Source organism: Microtus ochrogaster, chromosome 19, assembly GCF_000317375.1.
Source record: "Microtus ochrogaster isolate Prairie Vole_2 chromosome 19, MicOch1.0, whole genome shotgun sequence".
NCBI lineage: Eukaryota > Metazoa > Chordata > Mammalia > Rodentia > Cricetidae > Microtus > Microtus ochrogaster.
The window spans coordinates 30365398-30389541 of record NC_022021.1 but is presented as its reverse complement, the minus strand read 5'-3'; the positions used below and the strand labels follow the sequence as shown (position 1 = coordinate 30389541).

General features: G+C 39.5%; 1 protein-coding gene across 6 annotated transcripts in view; it reads right to left on the bottom strand.

Moving 5' to 3' along the window:
- Prlr (prolactin receptor) overlaps positions 1 to 24144 on the bottom strand; it is a 175270-nt gene that overhangs the window by 3841 nt on the left and 147285 nt on the right. For 5 of the 6 annotated variants that reach the window (XM_005356623.3, XM_005356622.3, XM_026783679.1 and 2 more), the window contains 7 exons: positions 23494 to 23626; positions 21771 to 21940; positions 18769 to 18938; positions 17109 to 17250; positions 16567 to 16666; positions 15979 to 16048; positions 10096 to 14212 (listed from right to left, as the gene is read on the bottom strand). In XM_005356623.3, coding sequence (XP_005356680.1) covers positions 13214 to 14212; positions 15979 to 16048; positions 16567 to 16666; positions 17109 to 17250; positions 18769 to 18938; positions 21771 to 21940; positions 23494 to 23626 — 1784 coding nt within the window. In that variant the 3' untranslated portion in view covers positions 10096 to 13213. Of the gene's footprint in view, positions 1 to 10095; positions 14213 to 15978; positions 16049 to 16566; positions 16667 to 17108; positions 17251 to 18768; positions 18939 to 21770; positions 21941 to 23493; positions 23627 to 24144 lie in introns of those variants that run through there. The other variant, XM_013349745.2, reaches the window with a different exon arrangement.

Sequence of the window (24144 nt, the reverse complement as noted above, 5' to 3'; positions counted from 1 at the left end):
AAGGGACTGTTCATTTCTGTCATGGCACTCTCGACTTTTTCGATTCTCCTTTAGAGCTTCTTTCTCTCATGACAGTACTCACATGACATTATGTGTATCCTTTCCCCATCAGAGTCTTCAACATATTCAGCAGAGTTATTCAAAATCGCCTGATAATGATGATAGTTACATATCCAAGTCTGGTTCTTATGTTTGCCTTATCTTCTCAGATATTACTTTTTATCTTAGCACTTTAGCATCTTTTGTGATTTTTTTCCCAAAGGAAACCTGCTGTGTGATGTATGATAATATCTGAGGTAAAAAGACCTTTAACATGAGATTTTATGTTAGCCTAGTTCGACGTAGGCTCTAAGGAATGTTTTCCATGGCTTAAGAACTAGAGAATTAGAATTTCTTAGGTGTGTTTTGTTTTGATTTGTCTTTGACAGTGTCATTGCTAAGTAAGCTGACCTTAAATCCTTTGCCTGAGCCTCCCACGATGTTCCCTGATGTTATTGATTTTCCCTCAGAATCTTTATTTTAAAACTAGAATTTGGAGGTAGTGAGTCTTTTATAAAAAATTATCATTTATTATCTACTTAGTGTGTGTGTGTGTGGTCATATGCACATCATTCATGCAGAGACTAGAGGAAAACTTTCAGGAGTCAGGTTCTCTTCGTCTCAGGGGATCTAATTTAGGTCATCAGGCTTGGTGGCAACTGTCACCTTTGAACTATCTTTAAAGCCTGGCTATAGCTAAAGCTATGGTTACACTTGGTTGTCCTAGAATCTTATGATTAGATTTTAGTCTTTCAGTAGATGCATGACCCTGGAGTAGGACTACAAAGTTCCTTTTGTGGTAGAGTAACTTAAGAAACAAAACAAAACAACACAAACAAAGCACCCTTGCCTGTTATGTTTGTCAGCTTCAGCCTAGTTTTTGAAGCTCTTTTTTTTTGTTACCTGTTCTCTTTTGTTGCTTCTCCCTTAATTGTGACAGAAGAGTAGGGGGTGCAGGAAAATGCCCTTCCCAATATAGGACTTTAGCAAGGTCCTTCTCCTTGTAGAACAGCTTCCTGCTAAATGGAAGGTGCTAAGTGCATTTCGCCTTTTTCTTTTCAGTCAAAAGAAAAAGATGATCTAAACCTTGGCAATGGAGGATGTTCTTAAAAAAAAAGAGAGAGAAATAAAAGTTGAGGAGTCATTCTAATGGAGGCTGCCAGAGACTTTCCCTTTTCATTAGTCCATATCTGACCTCCAGAAGTTTATCAACATGACTGTTTCAGTGTTCCTGTTAGAGATGGGGGTCAGTGGCTTCTGCTCCCGCTGAGAGCTTGTTTGCACCTGTTAGGATTCACCTGTGTCTAAGTTTCAGGATGACAATTCTCTTTGCAACATTACTTCTCTGCTGGGTTCAAGGAAAATAATTAATTTCAATTAGTTTAGCTTCTCACTACTGGAGTAAGAGCGATGACTTCTAAGCTTGACTACAAGACAAGTCTTGTTGTCCTTTTCCACCATTTTTGCACACAGAATTGCACTTAATTAATTTTTCCCCCTTTGAACAAATTCTTTGTAGAAGGGTTTCTAGGTCAACACGTATGTATGTTGCAAGTGTATGCCAATAAGACAGCATCAATTTATGGTTTAACTAATCTTTCAAAAGGCCATTTTTCAAAATGTCTTTCATTTGACTTCTGTAAAGTTAAATAATATTCACTGAATCTGAAAACTGGGGGCCCGCTGCCCAACTTCAACACAAAGACTTATTCTTATTTGTGAATGCCTGGCCTTAGGTTTGCTTGTTTCTAGCCTGCTTTTCTAACTTACATTATACTGTTTCTCTTTTACTACATTTTACCTCTGGCATTTTTACTTTTGTAAATTCTATATATTCTTTCTTTCCTTCTTATTCCGTGGCTGGCTTGGAGGCTGGGTGGCTGCCCCTGGCTCCCCTCCTCTTTTTCTCGCTCTTCACTCTTCTCTCGAGCCTAGATTTTTCTTCCTATGTATTCTCTTTACCTGGCAGCCCCACTTCTCCATCTTCTATTTAGCTATTGGCCACTCAGCTCTCTATTAGACCAATCAGGTATTTTAGGCAGGCAAAATAACACACTTTACAGAGTTAAACAAATGCAATATAAAAGGATGCAACACATTTTTGTATCATTAAACAAATAGTCCACAGCATAAACAAATGCAACACATCTTAAGCTAATATTCCACAATAATACTAGTTGACTAAAAAAATGGGCAGGAATGGAGGCTCCTACATGGATTGGACAGGTAAATTGATGCATTACTTTGGAGCTAACATTTTGTCAGTATTTAGGGAATGCTAAGGTATGCTTTTTATATCACCATCAACATTTATATCATGGATAAACTCTTCAAACTCTTTACAATTGCATACAGCAGGTAGAACCAAAAGGTGGAATCTGATGTATCTTAAAAATCCCAGTGATACCTGTAAGAATGGCCAAGATCAAAAACACTGATGACAACTTATGCTGGAGAAGTTGTGAGGTAAAGGGAAAAATCCTGCATTGCTGGTGGGAATGCAAGCCCCTGTGGATGTCAGTGTGGCAGTTTCTCAGGAAATTAGGAAACAACCTTCCTCAAGACCCAATAATACTACTTTTGGGTATATATCCAAAGAATGCTCAATCATGCCACAAGCACATGTGCGCAACTATGTGCATAGCAGCATTGTTTGTCATAGCGAGAACCTGTAAACAACCTAAATGCCCCTCAACCAAAGAATGGATAAGGAAAGTGTGGTACATTTACACAATGGAGTACTACACAGCAGAAAAAAATAATGACATCTTGAATTTTGCAGGAAAATGGATGGAGCTAAAAACCAGCATTTTGAGTGAGGTAACTCAGACACAGAAAGACAATTATCACATGTACTCACTCATAAGTGGTTCTTAAACATAAAGCAAAGAAAACGAGCCCACAAATCATAATACCAGAGAACCTAGACAACAATGAGAACTCTAAAAGAGGCATACATAGATCCAATCTACATGGGAAGAAGAAAAATACAAGATCTCCTGAGTGAATTGGGAACATGGGGACCTTGGGAGTGGGTTGAAGGGGTGGGGAGAGGAAGGGAAGGGAGCAGAGAAAAATGTAGAGCTTAATAAAAACCAATTAAAAAAGGAAAAAAAGGAAAAAAAATCCTAGTGATAAAAAAGGTCAAAGTACATAGGGATATATGCCTATAGCCACTTTAGAAAATTCTATCTCAAGAAGCAAGGAGATGAATCTTATAAATGTAATAATCTATTAAAGTTGAAGTATTGCACATATCACTTACTGAAATGTGGGCATGAAGTAAATGTAGTTTTTAAAAAGTCAAGGATATATATATGACAACTGGAAGACTGTGGGTAACATTGAGTGAAGGAGTAAAGCATTCAGTTTCGAAGAATATATATGATAGCATCTGTGATGTTTCATTGGTTAAAAAAAAGATATGGACCATATAAGGGGAAATGCTGATATTGAGGAAATCTGATGTTCATTAATAGCTGTTTGTTATGTTCTATGTTTTCCTAGGAAATTTCCAGGCATTTATGAAATACTTTGTTAAATAAAAATATGGTTGAATCAAAGCTGAGATTTTAGATCAAGAGGTAGAGCAATTCTAGGCTAGAAAAAGTTAATACAAGAAAATGTCAGTTCTGTCACTAAGATTTTGTGGTTTCACAATGTGATTGAATATCGGATTTGGAAATTCTCTTAATGATAGTTCTTGGTTGTTTCCACGAGAAGATCCAAGGAACTTCTGGGTGCCTCCAGTAATGTTTGCATTTTCAAGACCTGAATTTGGCAAATGAATAAAGACAAGGAACATGAGGTCAGTAGAAGAAGACGTAGAACTCAGTGTATTTGAAAGAATGACTCAGAGTTGATTTGGAATAGAAGGAAAATAGAAGAAGGTGTTGAAAGATGAGTACAAATTTTGTCTTTGCAAAAACATAGATGAGTGGCCTGAGGTAAAATGTGTTAGCATGTGCCCCAATATTTTAGTGCAAGAATGCCATTTTCCTTTTTTTTTTAATACCAAGCCAAGCCAAAGCCAAGTCAAACCAAACTAAACAAAAACCAAGTTCTAATAAAGATTATTAAAGAGAGAGCTTGCTTCACGTTCCATCTGTCATATAATATGTGGTGTAAGCATACAAGGAAACAACTTATTAAATTAATTTAAACTAAACACTTACCATTGCAAAAAACATTAACTCCAAAAAAAGCACTAGGAAATGTATCACGAATTCACACAATTCAGAAGTACTACCAGCATTGTTCATGGAAAACCAAGGTACTAGAAATATCCCTTATGGTTACATCCTACGTCTTAGAAGAAGCAACTACACTGTAAACATTCCCTGGAGCATTTACAACCTTTTAAAAATAAATTTATAAAATTCCCATTTTTTTCTTCCATCCATTTATAAAGCATTTTATAAAATACTTTATAATGATGTAACGAGCACACTTTAATATGTCTCTTCCTGGTCAAAGAAGGAGAAGAACGCTCAACGTTCCCAGGGATGGCTGGGGTTGTGCAGTATAGTGTGAGAGGAGCTTACCATAAAAGAATTGTAATTTTAGATGTTAAAAATTCTGAATTTCACACTATCAAGAATTGGCTGGATTTCCCTTGCACACTTTAGAGAAGCTATCACATCCATCAGGAGATTTTTTCCCCCCACATTCTGTAAGTGCCTTATCTCTTGTCTTCTATACACCAAGATGGAAGTTGTGTCTTCCAGTTTCTAAATAGCAGGATGGGGATTTAGACTATATTGTTGGAGGGGGACCACATGGGTTCAGATTTTAGACCTGCTTCTGGCAAGATGTGGAAATGTGAGTTCCTGATTTCTCTCAGAAAAGCACACACAATACATTCAGAAAACATGTCACCTATTTTATGGCCTCAGGTCACTGTTAATTGTATCGTACTTAATTTTGGTAACAGACACTCCAAATGTTGCAAGCTAAAAATACTCATGAGCCTTAGAATTAAAGGCAGATGGGTCCAATAGAAGCACAGAAAGTCAGTGCTTTTTTTTTTTTTTGCCCAAGGCCAAGTTTTAGAGACTGATAGTCACCATGAGAAAGAGAATATTCATTCTCTAATAAGACATAGTGCTAGATGATAAATAGGAACAGAAAAGACATCTCAAACACCTTACACAGTTCTGTAACACAATATGAGTTCTGGATGATTCTAGGTCAGAATTCCTTGAAAGGTAAAGATTATCCATTCAGGCTTAGTCTGATGGAATTTGTTAGAAAAGAAATGTTAATAATAGTGATGAATACACTGTTCAAAGGGATTCCATTTACCCCTTGATGGGCTGGTCCTTCCTTAATTTTATCACAGTTCAATGAGCTTCCTATTCGATCCCCATAAATCCAGTTTCATCTTACTTTATTTCTCTCAACTTCTCCTATGACAGAAATAAGTTAAAGGAGGGGAATTTTGTCTTTTTATTGGGATGGGTGAACACAAATGGGAAGATCTGTCTTATTTAATTTGGTGAACAATTTCTTAATTATATATCATTGTGTCTTAAAAAGTCTTTAATAAAATTGTCTTAGCCATATACACAATATTCTTCACATCCCCCCCCCCTTTTTCAAATAAAAAAGAGAAGAAGGACAAGCAAGAGAAACATTTATTGAGCCAGGCACTGAGCTGGGTATTTTCAATAACGACACAAATAGAAATATAATGACCATATTATTCTGGGATTGCTAAGATTCTGTTCAGCAAGCATTATTTTTGGCATGCAGTAAAAATGATGTGAGAGAAATTAGCATAATATTTTTGTATTATTGACAATGATTTAACTGTCCATGTTGTTCGTACAAAGTGGATAGAGACAAATGGATAAATCCATGAAAACCAGGAAGCACAACGTGCAATAACCCGAGATTCACAGGGTGAAAAATGTAAGAGACAAATCATATGTGCTTAGCAGTGTACAATCCTTTAATACAAAAGAAAGAAAGCAGACACCACAGCCATGACACACAGAAATGAACCTTTAAAATCATAGCAAGATTATTTCTGATAAATGGCTGACTGTTCCCATGCCATAATATATTTGATGGTTAAAAATCAAACCAAGAGGGTATTTATTTCTTGGGAGTCTGGGCAAATTAAATTACAAATTTATGATTATAGATCTTCTAGCAGCAAAAATTCTTCAAGAAAAATCACTTTAGCAACATCCACGCAATTCTGTTCATTTGCACTTCAAACAAGAAAATAGAACTAGGGGAGGCGAAGGAAATAAACACTCTACCAGCCAGGCACTGCGCTGGGTATTTAAAAAATAGTGACACAAATTATAATGGCTTTGGTCAACCACCTTGAAGTGACTCACTGATAGGGAAACACTTGCAATCTATGATTTTTTAAAAAAATTCTGATGACTTACTTGTGGTCTTTCTGCACTTTACTCATCAGCAAATGTCTACAAAATATCAAAATGTAAAAATGGTTATTCATAAAACCTAGCATAAATCTGTAAAGTAGTGAGTTAGAAGGTTAAAAATGACAACATTAGTAACCACTTCTAATTTCCCACTTCAAGGCTGAATTTTGCTTGGCATTTTATAGGAAAAGAGCAAGAGAGAGGTAGTGGCAGCTTTGGAAACAGGGAGCCTTATGTTACAGCGGAGTCTTTGTTTCAATATGGCTTTACACGGGGCATGATCACTCAATGGGCTGCGTCTGAATTGCTTTGGTTTGTACAAGACTCTCACATTGTTTAAAATTATTGATAGAGCACACAGAAGCAAGTCTCAAGGTGCAAAGAACACGCAGAAATGACATGAAGCAAAGCCAAAGGGTTAACACTTCACTAATTGGTGGATTGTACTTTAAACACATTAGAAGCTCAGGTCAGCTATACAATAACATACAGTATCACTTATAGACATAGATGAAGGAAAAATCAGAACATTCACAGTTTTAAACAGAAATACACGATTGCATATATGATTACAAATTTTTAATTTTGTTTTACAGACATAGACATAAGTATACTGAAATTAGATATGGTTAGATCGTAAGTCATTAAATAATGATTTTCATTTGTATTACATGATAAATTTACAGCATGAGGATTATATATTTCAATATGGCATATACTGGTTTTGAACCACAAAAAGCAATATAGTGTAAAATAACAGATACTTAGGAGTGTCACATGAGAAATATAACAAATATTCCATCAACATCAGTCCAGAGAAAAGATGTGGTACCTTTCATTCCTAACTATAAGCAGCTTTGAAGGAAAATTATTAGGATGGGGAAGGGAGGTAGTTTTAAAAATTCAAAATACTTTCCTCAGGAATTTAGTAAAACAAATGATTTTCAGAGGTATTTTTGCTATATAGTTTTTTTTTCATTTTCGATAATGTGGTAAAAAGGCTGTCTTCCCAATTTGCAAAATGTGTACAGACAGACTAAGCCTGTATTTTTCAGTTTATCTAGGTGGGCATAAATTGACCATAACTATTAAAGTTTATGTTTGGTAGTACAAAGGCTTTTGAATTTTTTCTTCTCTTTTTAAATGGCAGTAGATAGATATTAATTAGTATGCCAAGATGCCCTGTGAGTCCCTTTGCTCATTGGCTGGACCATCTAGATGGGCGCCATTCTACTCTACGTGGCTCAGTGCGTTCTAACTTGAAATAAATGGGAGTGGTGTGAACAGGAGAGCTGTCAGCTCATGGTCTTATGAGCTGTGTATGTCTCTCAGCAAATTAACTCATAATTGCATGTAGATTTACCATTGTCAGTTAAATTTGAATTAATGTATACTCTCCATTTCGTGGGGTTTTGATATGTCCGGCACTTTGGAACGTCCCATCTTCTACCCTTTCCCTCCATTGGAAGCTGATACCAGGCAGAGCTCAAACCCAAAAGTACCTTCTTGGAAAATAAAAAGACTGAGGAGACAATTCCCACATGATTCATGGATGACACGTCTATTAATCATAAGAAAGGATTGTAATCATAAGTAGAGTTTCTCGTTAGATCATAAACTCTGAAGCAAAAAGTCTGTATTTTAAAGTTTCTCTTTAAGACTGTCAATACCTATTTGTCAAGATAGCTTAGATTTCTTAGATAACAAGTTATCAGGCTGAATCTTTAAGCAAGTACATATCTAAATGGAGTATTACTTATGATCTCAGTTCAGGTTTGTGTTTGTGGGGAAATATAATAATTGGTCTATCTTCTAAAAATTTAAATTCATGTTTATGGGTAATTTTGTTTCTGTAGACCCCAAGTTTACTACTCTACCTTATTAATCTTTAGGGAGAAAAACAGAGGGACTGGAAAGAGAGACTGGAAAGGTTTTAGTTACGCAGAATGGAAAGAAGCAGAGACACAAGGGTTCTGGTCTACCTAACTTGGAGAAATGGATTTCCGTTTTCTGAGTATTTCTACACACAGTCTCAGGCATTCACTGCCTAGGTCGAGTGCATGTTAGTAGTAGAATCTGGGCTCTTCACCTATAGTCTTAGATTTTACATAACTCATAAAAGTTAACTGAAAGACAGACCTAGAAGGAATCTAGGAAACATCTTTTGAGGGTGTCAACCTACTTATCTAAAGAGAGGAAACCAGTGGCCGGAATCAGAAGAGACGATCATGGTCATGCAGCCTCGCTAGCAACAGTGATGCGACCTAGAGCTGAACGTGGAAGGCTCAGTGACTCTCCTCACTGCATCAACGTTGTGCTTGAGCCAAAAGGCAGAAAAGAAACCCGGTTCAATGCAGTACACACAAGGCTTTCATCCATGGAAAATTGGGGATATAAAATTCAAGGTTATTTCTACTTTTCCATCTATGTGCAGAGCTTCAAAGTGCACATCTTGTCCTCTGCAGGGCTTGGCACACAATTCAGTGTCATTCAAGAAAGCATCAACATTTTGTTTCAGAATGGAAAGTTTTGAGTCATGGGCTGGCAGCCTTATCTCCAATCACACTTAGGCAAAGTGATTGACACTATTTATTTTAGTTCTGCGATGATTCAATTAAACTACACACAGAAATCTCTGCATATTTTGCTGGTTAGTCTTTAGGTCATTTTGTCATCCTTTTTCTGGCTGTTCTTTTCTTTATCTCTCCATTTAGTTAAAAGAAATCCATTTAAGGTAAAATTCACTTTCCAGTTAATCCACTTTTCTTCTAAAATGAAGGCTTTTTTTTTTAAAAAAAAAAAGTAAAGAAAGGCACTTTGTAAAATATACAGATCTGTTTCTTTCTTGTCTGTGTTAGATTGAAGTTGCTGAAGGCAGGCCGAGTCATTTTGCAAATGATGGGACAGCAGAGGGAAGCCGAATTTAAAAAAATAAATGAGAAAGGATCTAGGTTTCTGTCCGGACAGACTTTCCCCTGGGGCTCAGATCCTTTGGTGGTGCATTAACTGACGATTCACCAATCCTCTTTGATCATGTCAAGCAAAGCCTCTCCCAGGTGTGAGCTTATGTATGCAGCAAGAGCTTGGCTGCTTCCCATTAGACGAGTTTACAATGAATCATTGACCTACAACTGATTACCAGAACTGGTCTCAGGCACTTAGGAGAATGTATCATCTATTAAAAATCAGTGACACAGCCGATGGCAAGTTGTGCTCATATTAAAAGTTCTTTCTATGCATTTCTTAAAAACCTATCATAGACTATTTTGCCATTTGTGTCCAAAAGTTCCATCAATCATCCACGGGATGTATTCAGTTTCCATGTACTTCATAACATGAGTTCTTAGGCAGTTGCTTACAAAACTACATTTGTTTTGTGGTTCAGAGCAAAAGGTTTGTTTATTTATTTATTTATTTATTTATTTATTTATTTATTTATTTATTTATTTATGGTTTTTAGAGACAGGGTTTCTCTGTGGTTTTGGAGCCTGTCCTGGAACTAGCTCTTGTAGACCAGGCTGGTCTCTAACTCACAGAGATCTGCCTGCCTCTGCCTCCTTAGTGCTGGGATTAAAGGAGTGCGCCACCACCGCCCGGCCAAGGTTCTTTAATCTACGTGTGCAATGGTTGTTCACGAAATACGATGGTGGGAAAACAGCCAACAACCAAATACAAGAACAGAGATCTGAGGCTGTTGGCTCCACGCAGGAGTGGGCATGACTTGACACATTAAAGGTAATTTTTCTAAAGACCAGTGTCTCATTTTCAGTGTCTTTCTTAGTTCTACACCTTAATCTCTGCACACATATTTGTGCATGACCTTAAAGGCTGACCTATACCGTGGACGTGCAATGTATGAAGACAAACAGGCCCTGAGATTTGAAAGGGTGAAGCAGAAACGAGCACATTGGTGAAGGCGACTGCATCTCTAGAACTGTCTCACAACTAAGTAAGATGCCAGCCATCGGCTCAAATTACTTAGTGAGCCACAGACTCAAGGCTGCTGGCTATTCATCCAATATAGTCAGGAAAACTGAAATCCAGAATAGGCAATTGGACTCTCCAAGGCATAGCAGGACTAGAACCCAGGTGCCTTGACTCCTAGTATTCATTCTGTCTCTCAAGCAGCTGTCTTTCAACAGAAAACATTTTATCATAAAGATTCTAATAAACAAATAGATCTATAGATTTTCTTTTATTTCATGGACATAGATGTTTGTTGGATGAGATTTGTCTATAGACAGTCATATTTTTCATCTATGCAAAATTATATATCAGAAGCAGATTTTTAAACTTCAAACTATGAGTAGCACATGCACTATCAGTTCTATAGTGGTCATAATTGGTAAATAAATGTATATATTTATCTCCTGGAGAAGAATAGACTATGTTGGGAAAGGCTTAGTTTGTTCTGGTTTTGAACTTTCTTTGTCAGTAGTTTTCAAGGTGAACTAGATTCGTTGGCCCTCTTGGAAGGTGTGTGCATTTGGCATGTCATTCTCTCATGTGACTTCATATAAACGTCATCATTATGTAAATCTTAAATCACTAATAGTTTTGTTCATACTTTCTCTTTACATACAGTGTTGCTGTTTTCAAGTTAAATAGACTTGCTCCATACTTTCCAAGAAAGGGGGGAAAAACCTTTCAGGGAAATGGTCATAGAAAACACTGCTTCTCCAGATTGAGTGTGCACGTGAGTTATCTTGGCATTTAGCAAAATGCAGACTCCAATTCCATATATCTTCGATGAGACTTGAGATGCTGAAAACAACATTTCCAAGTAGTGCCAAAGCAACTGGTCCTCAGACATTCAGTATGGAGGATCCAGGGCACTGAATGAGCCTGAACAACGTTGCCAAATGCTTCTGTTGTCCACAAGATGTTTATGTATTGGGAAAATAGGCTTCAGGGGTTTGCATTTGCAGTTCGGAAAGGGTTGGCTGTGTGTTCACTCCCAGGCATCAAGGAATCTCTGAATGCAGTTTCTACCAATACGTGCTTGTTGGATGAACTTCACAAGAGGTGCAGTTCAGAGTCTCTATATCCTGTTAGTGAATGGACAGAGAATTACTTGCCAGTAGGTGAGATAGAGAGGGGAGGGGAGACAGACTGCAGCAGATGAGTCCTGGGTACTCCTAATAAGGTGGAGATAGAAGGTTGTGAGCCTTCTCAGGAAGCCTGCCCCTGCGGTTGTCTTGCGGAGTCTCTGTCTCCTGACCTTTGAAGCTCTTGTTATCACTAACAGCTGCTTGATTTCCTAGAACTTCTAGCTGGTCGTTCTTGACGTGAGCACAGCCTCTGCCAAGAGTTTGTGAATGCGTTTATTCCAGAGAGATCTTGACTTTCAGTTTTGCTTAAAATCCTTTTGTGTTCAGAATTTCTCAGAAAAAAAAGTAAATAAAACAAAGCCAATTCTCTGTCTTGGGAACTATGCTAGCGGTCACTACTCTCCACTTTCATGGTTCGTAAGAGTCACCCATAGGTGGGCAGAGCCCTAAGTTCACGGGAGAAATATTTTAGGTCTAGAGTCCTAAAACCCTAATAGAGATGGCTCCTATTTAAAGTGTCCTGGAGATAAAAAAAAAAAAATCAGATAAATGGTACTATTTTGTACCTATTTAAATTTTTCATTTACTTCACATTCTTAAGTGGGCAAGGGGTTGGCCTGACATTTCTCTCTGACATGGTCTGCATATACTATATATACTTTAAATACTCATTATGACCTTGCAGCAGAAATGACTGCCCCCACTTGAAGACGTAAACAGCAGTACTGGGAAGTTAGAAAATAGTCTTTACTTTACCTAAGCGATAGAAAAATAGTCTTCAAAAATACAGTGCTAAACTTACAGGTTTGTATTAAAGCAAAATTGTATATACAGTAAGGCAACACTTCTACTACCACCCTGCAATAATTACCGGTTAGATTAAAATTAGTCTTTGGGAGTCTGTTCTCTACTAAGAAAATACTAGGGTGTATAATAAATCATCTGTCCTGCTGAAATGAAGCAAGGAAAACATTTGAAAATGGTTCATCACGTGAAATTCCTTGGCCTTATTTTGTAAGAAAATTCTATTCCCCCAAACTATACACTCTAGAGGCCTTAGAAAGAAATAACATTTAGGCAGGACAAACCATTCTTGACACACTCAAATTACTTTAAGAAAAAAAGGGGGGGGGCTGATTTCATTTGCATACAGGCAAAGGGTCAGGTAGGCATAGGGGCTGTTGTAAACAATTTGGCTGGTGTCCTGGAATGTGTCCTTTCAGAAAAGGGTTATACTTGGACCATCCGAATCAAATGAAGGAGGAGTGTAAAGGCTTAGCCGTCCGTTTTGAAAAGCTCTTTTATGGCCTTTTCAACATCATCTTACGCTAAGTTATTTTGACTGTTTATACCTCTACTACAAGCCAAATCTATTGCAGAGGCTATACCTGTTGGCACCATCCTTCAAGAATGGCAAACAATGTGCTTTTATTCCATTAAACACATTTTATATATATATACATATGTGTGCATATATATGTACATATATATTACTAATAGCAAAGAGCAAGTCTACTAATCACAGCATACACGATCGATTGTTCTGGAAACCAGCTGCTGAGGAGAGGAAGGTGCTGAAACGGGAGCATGTGAAGGAGCGAAGTAGTGTGTTATTTTACCCACATCCTGAAACATTTGCTAGCAGACCACTCTATTCCATGACTCTGTAGTGTTACCTGAAGAGAAATCACAGTTTAGCCAATTGTTCCACGAGTCTAGCTATCAGTGAAAGGAGTGCATGAAGCATGTAGGATCCAGGTAATCCAACCTGCCCAGTTGGAGTCTGCAGTTGCCTGAGGTTGCAGCCAAGCTGGCCAGATCTTTCTCAGACTGATTCTGTTCTAGCGATGGTGGAGCCTTCTTGGCTGAATCCCCACACAAAGCTGTGTTCTGAGCTCGTGAATCTGGCACTAACACCAGGATGTTGTCATCCACAACCCCAGACACCTTGGCGTACTCCTTGCTGGTTTCTGGAACCCCGGGCTTCTCCATCTGGTTGTTTCCTTTCTGTTTGGGGAACAATGATAGTACTCCATCTTTGTTGACTTTGTGAATCTCCACATAATCTGAGGGTTTAGCATAGACAATGGAGCCTTTCTCCTGGAGCAGGGGCCATGATGCGTTTTGTTTAGTTTTAGAACGGAAGCTTTTCGTCTCCTCGTGCTCCGCCACCTCTTCTTCCTCTTCAGTCTCAAGGGCTTTAGAGAATTTTAGAAGATGTTTTCCTGCTTGGTCCAGGAAAGAGGCGAGAGTGTCTACAGGACCTCCAGCGAGCTTGCACACGTCAGCAGTGCTGTGATAAGGAGACCTGGTCATGTGTTGGCCTGGCAGCAAAGGCCATGTTGAAGATTTGGATACATCTGCGTGAAAATAGGGGACGCTGCTTTGGGGGTCCTGGGCGGGAGGGATATTTGCTTCAGGATTCTCTGGCTTCTCAATGATCTCAGGAATGTGGAAAGTGGGTGGGTAGGCCTGGGACTCCTCACACTTTTCAGACAGAAGAGAATGGCTGTCATAGCTTCCGTGACCCGAGTCACTGTCGGGGTCTAGGTGCGTGGGTTTCCCACCTTGGCCTGGGTACTCTTTGGAACGGGAGGGCATTAGCTGTTCGTCCTCATTGTCATCCACCTCTAAGAACTCCACCAGCAAGTCCTCAGAGTCAGAAGTGGGGGGGAAGTCTTGGCATCCTAAGGCACTCAGGAGTTCTTCAGACTTGCCCTTCTATTGAAACACAGACACAAGGAGAGATGGCTGTTAGCTTCAGCGCACGCCACCCTTGGCCTCACAGCTGAGCGGTATCTGAGCAGAGTAAAGGGGCTTTGCTCCTGGGGCCGCAGCCAGGCCGTATCTTGCTTAGTCTTGGAACGGAAGCTTTCCACCTCCTACTGCTCAGCAGCAGGGTCTGTGAGGAGTCTCACAATATCCCGCCCCCAGACTGCAGACATGTAGGTCAGGTCATCTACAAGTACCTTTTGGGTCCTATTCACCAAATTACTTTTCTTTAATCTTTCATGATTTTTCTTTGTCTCTAATAGTGGCTATGACCTCCACGGGAAAGTACTATATGTATGATAAACATAGAACTATGAAACCAAAGTGTCTTGTGAAACATTTGAAGTCGTAGTGTCTGTGTATACTCCTGACTGGTACTCAATGGCAGAGTAGTTGTGAGATGTGGTGGCTGGCCTCCTAGCCTCCTCTACCACCTTCTGGAGTTTGGTGACAGTGGATTGGCCTTGTCTCTGGCTTCTCTTACCACCCCATTTCCTTCCCTTTTCCCTCCTCTTACTATTTTCCATCTCTCCTTTCCTTTCTCTTCTGATCCAATTTTTCTATTCTTTATTTCTTTCATCTCCTACCTCCTCCTCTCTCTTCCTCCTATTCCACATTCTCTGTCTCTGTCTCTCTCTCCCTATTTTTCTCTTTCCTCATCCAGTCTCTTTTTACTTCTCTTCTGCCAAGTCCTCTGGCTTAGGTCACATGCCTAAGCCTTGGCTTTTACCCCTTCCAAGTAGATATGACTTTGCATGGGTTGCTTGCCAATTTTATAATGGGAGTAATATGATTTATCTCTCAGGGTCCTTATGAAGTTTAGAGATAAGGCAAGAAAGAATACAAACAGTATATCCATAGAGTAACTATTTATCACTAGGTCTCTGTGGCTAGCAGGTTGAGCTATGAGATAGATACTGGGTAACTTGCTTGGCTGAGACATTGCTGTTGGCTTTATAATGGTCAAAAGTAGACTGAACAGTGGGTAAGACCCCCTGGACCAGAAACCTAAACTCCTTAGCTCTAGTCCTTGTAGTTACAATCAAAGTGATTTTGAAAGACAAATCAAATTCACTTTCCACATTCTTATAAGCCTAATACGCAATCACATCAACCGGCATTTACTTTTATATACAGGTAATGGCTTTTCTCCACATTACTGTTAAGGTCAGATTGAAACTATACATTTCAACCCAGAAAGAAATGCTTTAATTCTGTCTCAAATCAGTCTAGTGTGCTTTGGCAAACACAGGCCCAGAGAGTACTGATCTACTGACCACTCAAATGAGAGCACAGGGACAATGGAAAATTCTGGCACAGTGGCTTTGTAAAGAACATTGAAATGGAAACTTGGACTCATGTGTAAGGGAGACGGTGGTAGTGAGCATTAGTTAAAATATCTGCTCTCTCTCTCTAAACTCATTATTTGAACAAAACAGTCATCTCTGTCTTCAGGAGCAGCCCTGGGCCATGTAACATGCCTCCCCATGAGTTTGGAGGCCTCCGAGCTGTCTCTCTCTGCTCTGTGACTTTGAGAATATGATGATGAACACAGTCATCCCAAACACTTTCTTCTGTTCACATACATGCTGATGAGAAGGGGCGACTGGACAGGGTGAGGGCCAGGTTGAACTGATGAGGACTGAGCGGGTGTATGCAAACCTAATTACCATGGAGCAGTGAGTCACATCACTCTCTCTGCTTCTGACACTCACCTCCAGCAGATGAGTATCAAATCCTTTTATTTTTGGCCCAGGAACTGGTGGAAAGATGCAGGTCATCATGCTATAAAATAATTTGTGAGACAATGAGGACAAATGACTCATATTTCATTATAATATTTGAAAGAGAGTCCCCCCTCCCAGTTCTCAAACAGTTGATGCTTGGGCTATAAGAGGTTGAATTCTAGGGCTGTATTAAAGTAGCGGTAAAGGCCAGAGGCAGTGGTAGAGACATACACTACACCTTCGCTGGCTAATTTTGAATGCTAATTTCAAGCAACTGTCTTATTTGTTCCATTTGATTCTTTCAGTGTTAGCTGCTTTTGCCAGATTTCTACAATTTTACAGCTCCAAACCCCTATTTTATAGAAAGAACACTAGATTCAAAAAGTATATTTTTAATACTCTTTTTAAAAACCCATTGATAAAAGATTTCTTTTTTGTACTAGAAGAAGTACTAGCACTAATGGATAAATAAGGTACTTAGGCTGTCTGCTGGTTTTCGTCATCTTTCTATCGGTGTTTTTTGTCATTATTTCAGATAATAATGCTTGAGAGAAGAGCGGGGAGACGGTGTAGTACCTATAGCCTTTCAAAGCTACTGCCCAGACTGTAATCAAACAGACGACAGCAGAGAGAATGGCCACAATGATCCACACGGTTGTATCTTTTAGGGTGAAGTCTAAAAAACAAACAGCCAGAGAGCTTTGATCACGTATAATATCAACATTAAAAACCAACTAGCCAACCAAAATAACCCATGCAAATTTGGGCTCAAGATTTTGTCTTCCTGCTTGTGCTTTTTGACTTGAAAAGCAATTCGTCAACAGAAGGTACATATAAGATAGATAGGAAGGTCAGATCAGAATGAATGACCAGTGAGTCCTTGGAGGACATTCTAGATTTATACCTGTAACTTTATTCTAGAAACTGATGTTTGGCAACTATGAGTCAGGCAGTAATACAGCTCTTCCAAATGTCTTTTTGTTAGGTTAAGAGATGATAATCACATATCTATCTACTTTTTTAGATAGGGCTCAAAATAGTTTCTGTATTATTAGTAGCTATTACGTGCAGTTTTATTGCTATATAAACATAGGGGAAAGTATAGTCAAAACACTCACCACTGGGTATTTCAATGGAATTCTCTTGGCCCCACCTACTCCAGTATCCATGGTCTGGCTTGCAGCGAGTCTGGACAAAGTATTTTTGTCCTGGATATAAGTCAAAAACCTTAAAGTGCGTTTGCTGCCCTGTAAAATGGTTCTAAGGAAGAACAAGAGAAACAGAGGTCTCCTATGACTCTTGTTATGAGAAAATAGGTGTTTCTTCCACATAAGTTAATGGGGAGTTAGACATGGCTATGCTTAGAGGTTGCCTTATTTTCATTGCTCTGTTCTATCCTTTCCTTCTTGAAACTTTCTCATAAAAATTTAGCCGGGCCGTGGTGGCGCACGCCTTTAATCCTAGCACTCAGGAGGCAGAGGCAGGCGGATCTCTGTGAGTTCGAGACCAGCCTGGTCTACAGAGCTAGTTCCAGGACAGGCTCCAAAGCCACAGAGAAACCCTGTCTCGAAAAACCAAAAAAAAAAAAAAAACCAAAATAAAAAAAAAAGAAATTTTCTCATGAAAATAAAAAAGGCTTTCTATGTCTCTATTTGGAACTCTATTTCAGAAAGACAATTAATTGCCACCCCTCCCCACTTTATTTAGTGAAAGTAAATCAGCCAACAAATTAGACGTACATAGAAGAGATGATAAAATTATTAGTTTACAAATTCCAATGAAGTAATTGATTTAAAGGATTATTAGTTGGTGTAAAAAACTACTAGGTGGAAGGAATCCAAATCTTCACGTATGTCGAAGTGATTATTCACAAAGAAAAAGTTATTTAGCAAGGAAGCCATCAGGTTTCTACCTTCCTAGTCTAGGACTCAGATTTAGTATCAATTATATGAGGTCGATCAGATGACTTGATGATGCTGATGATGAAGAATATAGTACAAAGTTCATATTACTTACAGAGCATGCTGCACTGCATGTATTCCCCCTGAATCTACTCAAGCCCTGAAATCTAAAGTATGATTGCAGACAGTACAGGAGCCAAAATATTAGCTAAGTGAATATACAAAAAGTAATACAAGGTGAAGACTGTGGGACTTCCTTCTAAACAAGTAGTCTCCTCTTCTCACTACATCAAAAATGTCTTGGAGTAGACTTAGTTTGGATTAACCAGCTATTAAAGACATTTTTTTTTTTTTTTTTTAGGAAACTGAGACAGAGAGGATTAAAATATAGACTACTTTATTTTCTTTAGGAATTTTAATTACCTTTTTAAAAATGTGTGATTCTATTATTTTGACTATGTTTGCAAATGTCTCATTTTCAACATAGGGTAGAATATCATTATGCCTGTAATTGTAGCATTATCATTTTACGCTGAACTATTACAAAGCATTTCCTTAAAAACACTGACCATGGGCATATTAAACTGACTCTCTTGCCTCCAGGCTCAGTACAGTTTATAGTTTATATCCAGAGGCTGTCTGAGATATTCTTGGGTGGGTAAATTTGGAACCTGTCTGGTACAAGCAATTGTCTTTGTAAGAGTTGTGAATATGAACATCTTTCCACTTCAGTAGAAGGGCGAAGGCACTGCTTGTCTAGCAGGGCTGTGTCTGCAAGGGGATGCCCACAATAATTGGGGAAATGTTCTGCTCTGTTGTGAGAGGGTTATCCCTGCCGAAGGACATGGGTCCTCCGATAAACTTCACTTTGACTCACCTCCCACTCATCTGCTCCTTCAGATTTCAATCGAATTTCATATTCCATTGTAAACCAACCAGTTTTCACATCAGTTATGTTGGGTGGGGACCATTTTATCCACAGATACATCTTCTTATCTTTCAGCTGTCTCACTTCTAAAGTCAGGTTCCGAGGAGGCTCTGGCTCAACTGTGGATATAAAAGACATCTTTAGTTTCCCTCATGGCTTGGACCCTACTGTTTTCTGTCATGGCTTGTATTTCTGTCCGTCCACTTTCTCCACTGCATTGAAGCTCCCAGAGGACATAATACCTTCCTTCTTACTCTTGACCTGTGATCAGTCACGTTTGAACTTGAAGATGGGGTTTGAAAAGTAACAACAACAAAAAAAAAGCAACTGAGATTTTGCTTTGGCTATATTCTCCACTTTCTTTCAGCCAGGTTCATATGCATGTGCACATTTTTCCCCTAACAGCAATGTCCATGTGATAATAACTGGGACAGGAGTTACAAGGAGATGATTGGAATAGTTAATTCCCTGAGTTGGGAGCAACCATTTCCTCGAAAGCCTGCACATCTTTCTGTGCATCACCCATTCATATTTATAACTTTGCAGGTAACAAGTTTATGGATTTTTTTTTTCTTTTTGAGACAGGGTTTCTCTGGAGCTTTGGTTCCTGTCCTGGAACTAGCTCTTGTAGACCAGGCTGGCCTCGAACTCACAGAGATCCACCTGCCTCTGCCTCCCGAGTGCTGGGATTAAAGGCGTGCCCCACCATTGCCCGGCTCAAGTTTATGGATTTTTGCCTTCAGTTCATCAGTTATATTTTACACTCAGAGTATACATCACTCTCTGTGGAGAGCAGACTTTTTCCTGACTGATAGGAAATGGCTAACAAGTGCCTAACTTGACATTTCGGAGAGTGTTCCCTTGAGTAACCCTCGAGCAGCTTATTGTCCTATTTATTCAGTCCCCAAATGTATACTGAATTCCCACGAGCAAAAGCTTGTCATTTCTTGAATGCATGCTACATGTCATGAATTAAAACAATACTCTAACAATGAATCATCATTTAACCCCTCCCCCAAATGTCATGAACCTGTATTACTGGGCCCCTTTGGCAGGAGAGAAATGAAAAGAGGAACAATTACTGGTCCAAAGTCACATATTCAGTAATGCGTGTTATTTGAAACTTAGAAGCAACTTTTATTTTGAAACAATTTTTAAACAGTGTTTTCCCTGTAGGTTGCAGCAAGAATTAGCTAATGTGTATGCAACATTCTAAATGCACTCGGGAGGCAGAGGCAGGCGGATCTCTGTGTGTTTGAGACCAGCCTGGTCTACAAGAGCTAGTTCCAGGACAGGCTCCAAAGCTACAGAGAAACCCTGTCTCGAAAAACAAAACAAAAAAAAATAATAATAATCAAAGGAGGCACTTACTCTCAGATTTTTCCAGTGATGGGCCTTGGGACTACTGTCCTAAGAGTGCAACACCTAGTGGGCTGTGAGTGCTCAGCTGAAGATGCAACAGCACCTGCATCAAATCCCTCTCCCCAGGGCTCTTGAAATAGCACAGAAGCGGGAGCAGGAAGAATGCAAGAGCTGGAAGATGGGGAAGTGTGCTATGAAAGGCTGTCTTTTGGCAAGACTTGGCTGCTGCACACATGAAACCACAGCTACTGTGACTTCCTGTGAAGGATCTGGAGGAGATCAAATAAGTTCAAACTTCAAGCATTAAGGGGGAGGGGCCCCTGAGGCCCAATCCCTAGCTGAGGAGCGACTGGCAATTGGTGGAGGCTGGAGGAGCCAAAAGTCACTTTTCTTTGGGGGGTGTTGCTATAGCATGTTGCCCATGCCCCATTGGATGACTCCATATGACCAGTACTAATTGGACTCCGTGTGTTACTAAAAATGTAACAACAAGGTAAGCAAAAATGAGGACGTGAAGTTGGAAGGGAGACGTGTGACTACTGGAGTGGTTTGGCCTGCTTTCTATTGTTGAGTGGTATTGCTTCCATGGGGAAGGCTTGAGTAATTTCAAACCTTATTAGCTACTTCATAAATTATTATTAAACATCATTCTCCTTGTCCTATCTATTCCTCTAGGAGTCTATTTATTGTCTGTGCTAACCATAAAGGCCATTACAGCTGTGTCCAATTGCCCCACTACATAATGCTGATCATGCAAAGCAAGAAACTATCTCAAATTGACAGCTCTACTTTGTGGATGCTTTCTCCAGACAGTATAGAAGTAACCAGACCTTTGACCAGTTGCTACTTACTTCCTGTTGTTATTATTATTTTTATTAATTTTTGGGGAATACTTGAAACTAGGGCTTTTTTTTTTATACCAGGCAGTGTCCTGCCATGAGCCCATACCCCCATCACCCCTGGCAGATTATTTGTCTAAAAAAACTCAAATTATAGAGAAGTAGATACACTACTGTGGAGAGCTCAGGTTCAGGCAGAGTATTTGGGATGATTCTGGTGAATTCTGAACCAGAAAATCCTTTTAAAGACTTTCATTTCTGAAGAGTATCCTGTCTTCCACAAGGAGAAAGAAAAGACATTTGAAGCTCTTAGTTTAGCTCCGTGGGAGAGTGCTTGCCCTCATACCCATCTCTGGGTTTCATTTCCAGCACACCCCCAGGAAAAAGAAAACAAATTTGAGTTGGCTATTAAAGAAGGCAACATGGTTGAAGGGAGAGGGCCAGGGGAGCTATTCATAAAGGAGGCGTATAGAACATTCACACTGGATATAAGGCACTAGGATTGCAGTTGAGGGAAAATAAGAGAACACAAAGATCCCAAGTACTAATCTTGACTGTCAAGAGTCAATACTGTTGATGTGAAATGCTCCCTCAACAAAGATGCTATAAGTTCTTGCACCTTTCTTATCTAGGATTCATCCATAAGCCGGAAAGACTCAAGCTGAGTTTGACTTTTGATATACCATACCATACCATACAATACCCATCCATACCATAACGGTAACATATTCCTCACCGCTTCCCCCTTACCTATGTAAGTCACATCCACATAAAGTGGATCCGATGCACTGCTTCCCATTTCGTTGGTAGCATTTACTGTGATGACATATATTTTCCATATGGAAGTATACTGCTTGCTAAAGAAACAGGAGTTGGGGCCACTGGTTTTGTAGTCTGGACATTCATGGGTAGTTTTATCTCTGCAACAAGTAACACATTAAGAGTGAATAAGAGAACAAGAGTCTTGTTTTTGTTCTTAAAAGATGACTATTACTGGATTTGGAGGATAAGGCGCTCAAAGTACAAGAATAAAGCAGAAAAATGTAGCTCTGTGCTCTACGCAGACCAATTGGGAGGGAGGGAAAGAAGTGTGCTGTAAGAACAGGTAGAAATATGGGTTTAGCATCTCAGTTCTCTGCTGCTCAGTCACCCTTCTTTCCTGTGGGTGTCCCTATGAACCTTGTGAATGGTCCTTCTGAGTTACCAGTGACCAAGGCACACTCACAGCAATGGTACTCCTATCGGTCAACTTGTGCAGCTGGAACTTTTGTTAGCACACATACATATTATGGGATTATCCATATTGCAGCTCTGGTCACACAAGCCCGTCGAGCTCCATTTAGATAAGAGGATTTAGGAGGAGACACACTGACATCAGACTACGTTAGATGGTGTCAAGCGGGCAACAGAGTGAAGTGTCTTGAGATCTTTCAGTCTTGCAGGGCTCACTAAGTTGCTCACGTTTTAACAGCTTCGACTCCATTCGTACCACACAGGTTTCGGAGGCTGCTCCAGCTCTGGGTTCTTTAAGAATTTGTGCCATGCCTCTTTGGATCCCACACAGAAGGCCAGCTTTGTGTACAAGCAGTCCTAGGAAACTGGCAATGGCTGTCTCTGTCAGTAATATTTTATTTTTAGGTCCAAGATACAGAAGTGTACTTTTTGCTAAACTAACATTTCTATAGCTCATTTAAGGTTTCTAGGAGAGTCTCATTGTGAGTTCATCAGAACTATCATCTGCAGATGATCTTATTTTGCCCTCCTGGCATTGTTAAATTTAACTAAGCCTTTCAGGAGACCTTGAATTTTACTGTTTTGCTGTGTTTGAAATAGGGGTTTCCTATGTACAGCTCAGGCTGACTTTGAACTTGTCATCTTTCTGCATCAGCATCCAGAATGCTGGGATTACAGATGTGTGTTATCATGATTTATAGCTTTTAGATCAGCAACTTATTTAAAAAAAAACCAAACAACCTCAAGTTCTTTTCCTTAAATGTTGTTTATTCTCTTGGGCATGAAACGCATTTGAAAACCTAATGTACCGAGACTGCCAAAGATCACACAGCTTATATAATTCTGTTATGTTGTAAAAGTAGTGTATTAACTAAAAAAAAAAACCCAAAACACAAACAAACAAAAACCCTCCAAATTTCATGTGGTTTATGGATGAGCAGCTAAGTTTAGCCAATCTATAGGAATGATGACTTGGTCTGTATTCTAAGTTTGGGACAGACATTTGGAAACATGGCTAATATTATAATGCTACTGGTCAATGTGCATTTGAAGACTGAGTTTGAAAAAAATCTTTTAGAGAACAAGATGGGCCAGAGACATTAGATTCCTTTCCTGGAGGTATGAACTGTATTGATATAAGTCCAGGAAAGCATGGTATTTATAATAAGAACTAATGTAACTAGGGCCCGGAGTGTGAGCACTCTGGTGGGGTTTCATGAGGTAGAAGAGAGCATTTTACCCTTCTTTGCTGTAAGTCAGTGAGTAGTTGGTAGGAAGTCCTCCATCTGTCCCGGGATTCCACCAGCAGGTGAATGTTTCCTTGTCGGGAGACCGGCATTTGTGGATCTCAGGTTTTCCAGGTGGTGACTGTCCTAAAACAAAACCAGCCACAAGCCATTCGAGTTAATACTGCGGTCCATTCAACAGCTTAACTGAGCTGCTAGTAACAGAGACAGATTATTGGCACCCTTGATGTGAGGAGGTCTTGGTGCATTGTTCAGAAAGACCACTGCATCAGTGGCCAGCTGTGACAAACATTTCACTGCATGGTGAGTCTGAGGGGAGAGAGATGGGTGCATATGGAGACTATAAAGCTAGCCCTTCTCACGGAGCCTATGTAGCATTAGGATTGCCATCCGAAGCACTCTTTCCCAGAGACAGTGAACTGTGTGCACACAGTCAGTGCACTGCTCAGGAATCTGCCCTTTTCTGGCATCCTCGCAGCAATAACTGTACCTCCCTCTTCTTCTGCATTACTTATGGCCTTTGTCTGGGCATTCTGGGCTATTTCCTCTCCCCTTTGTCTTCTCCTTCTGTGCTTTCTCCTTTACCTTGATTGTGCACAGCCTTGGCCTAGTGATTTAGTTTATAATATATATATATATATATA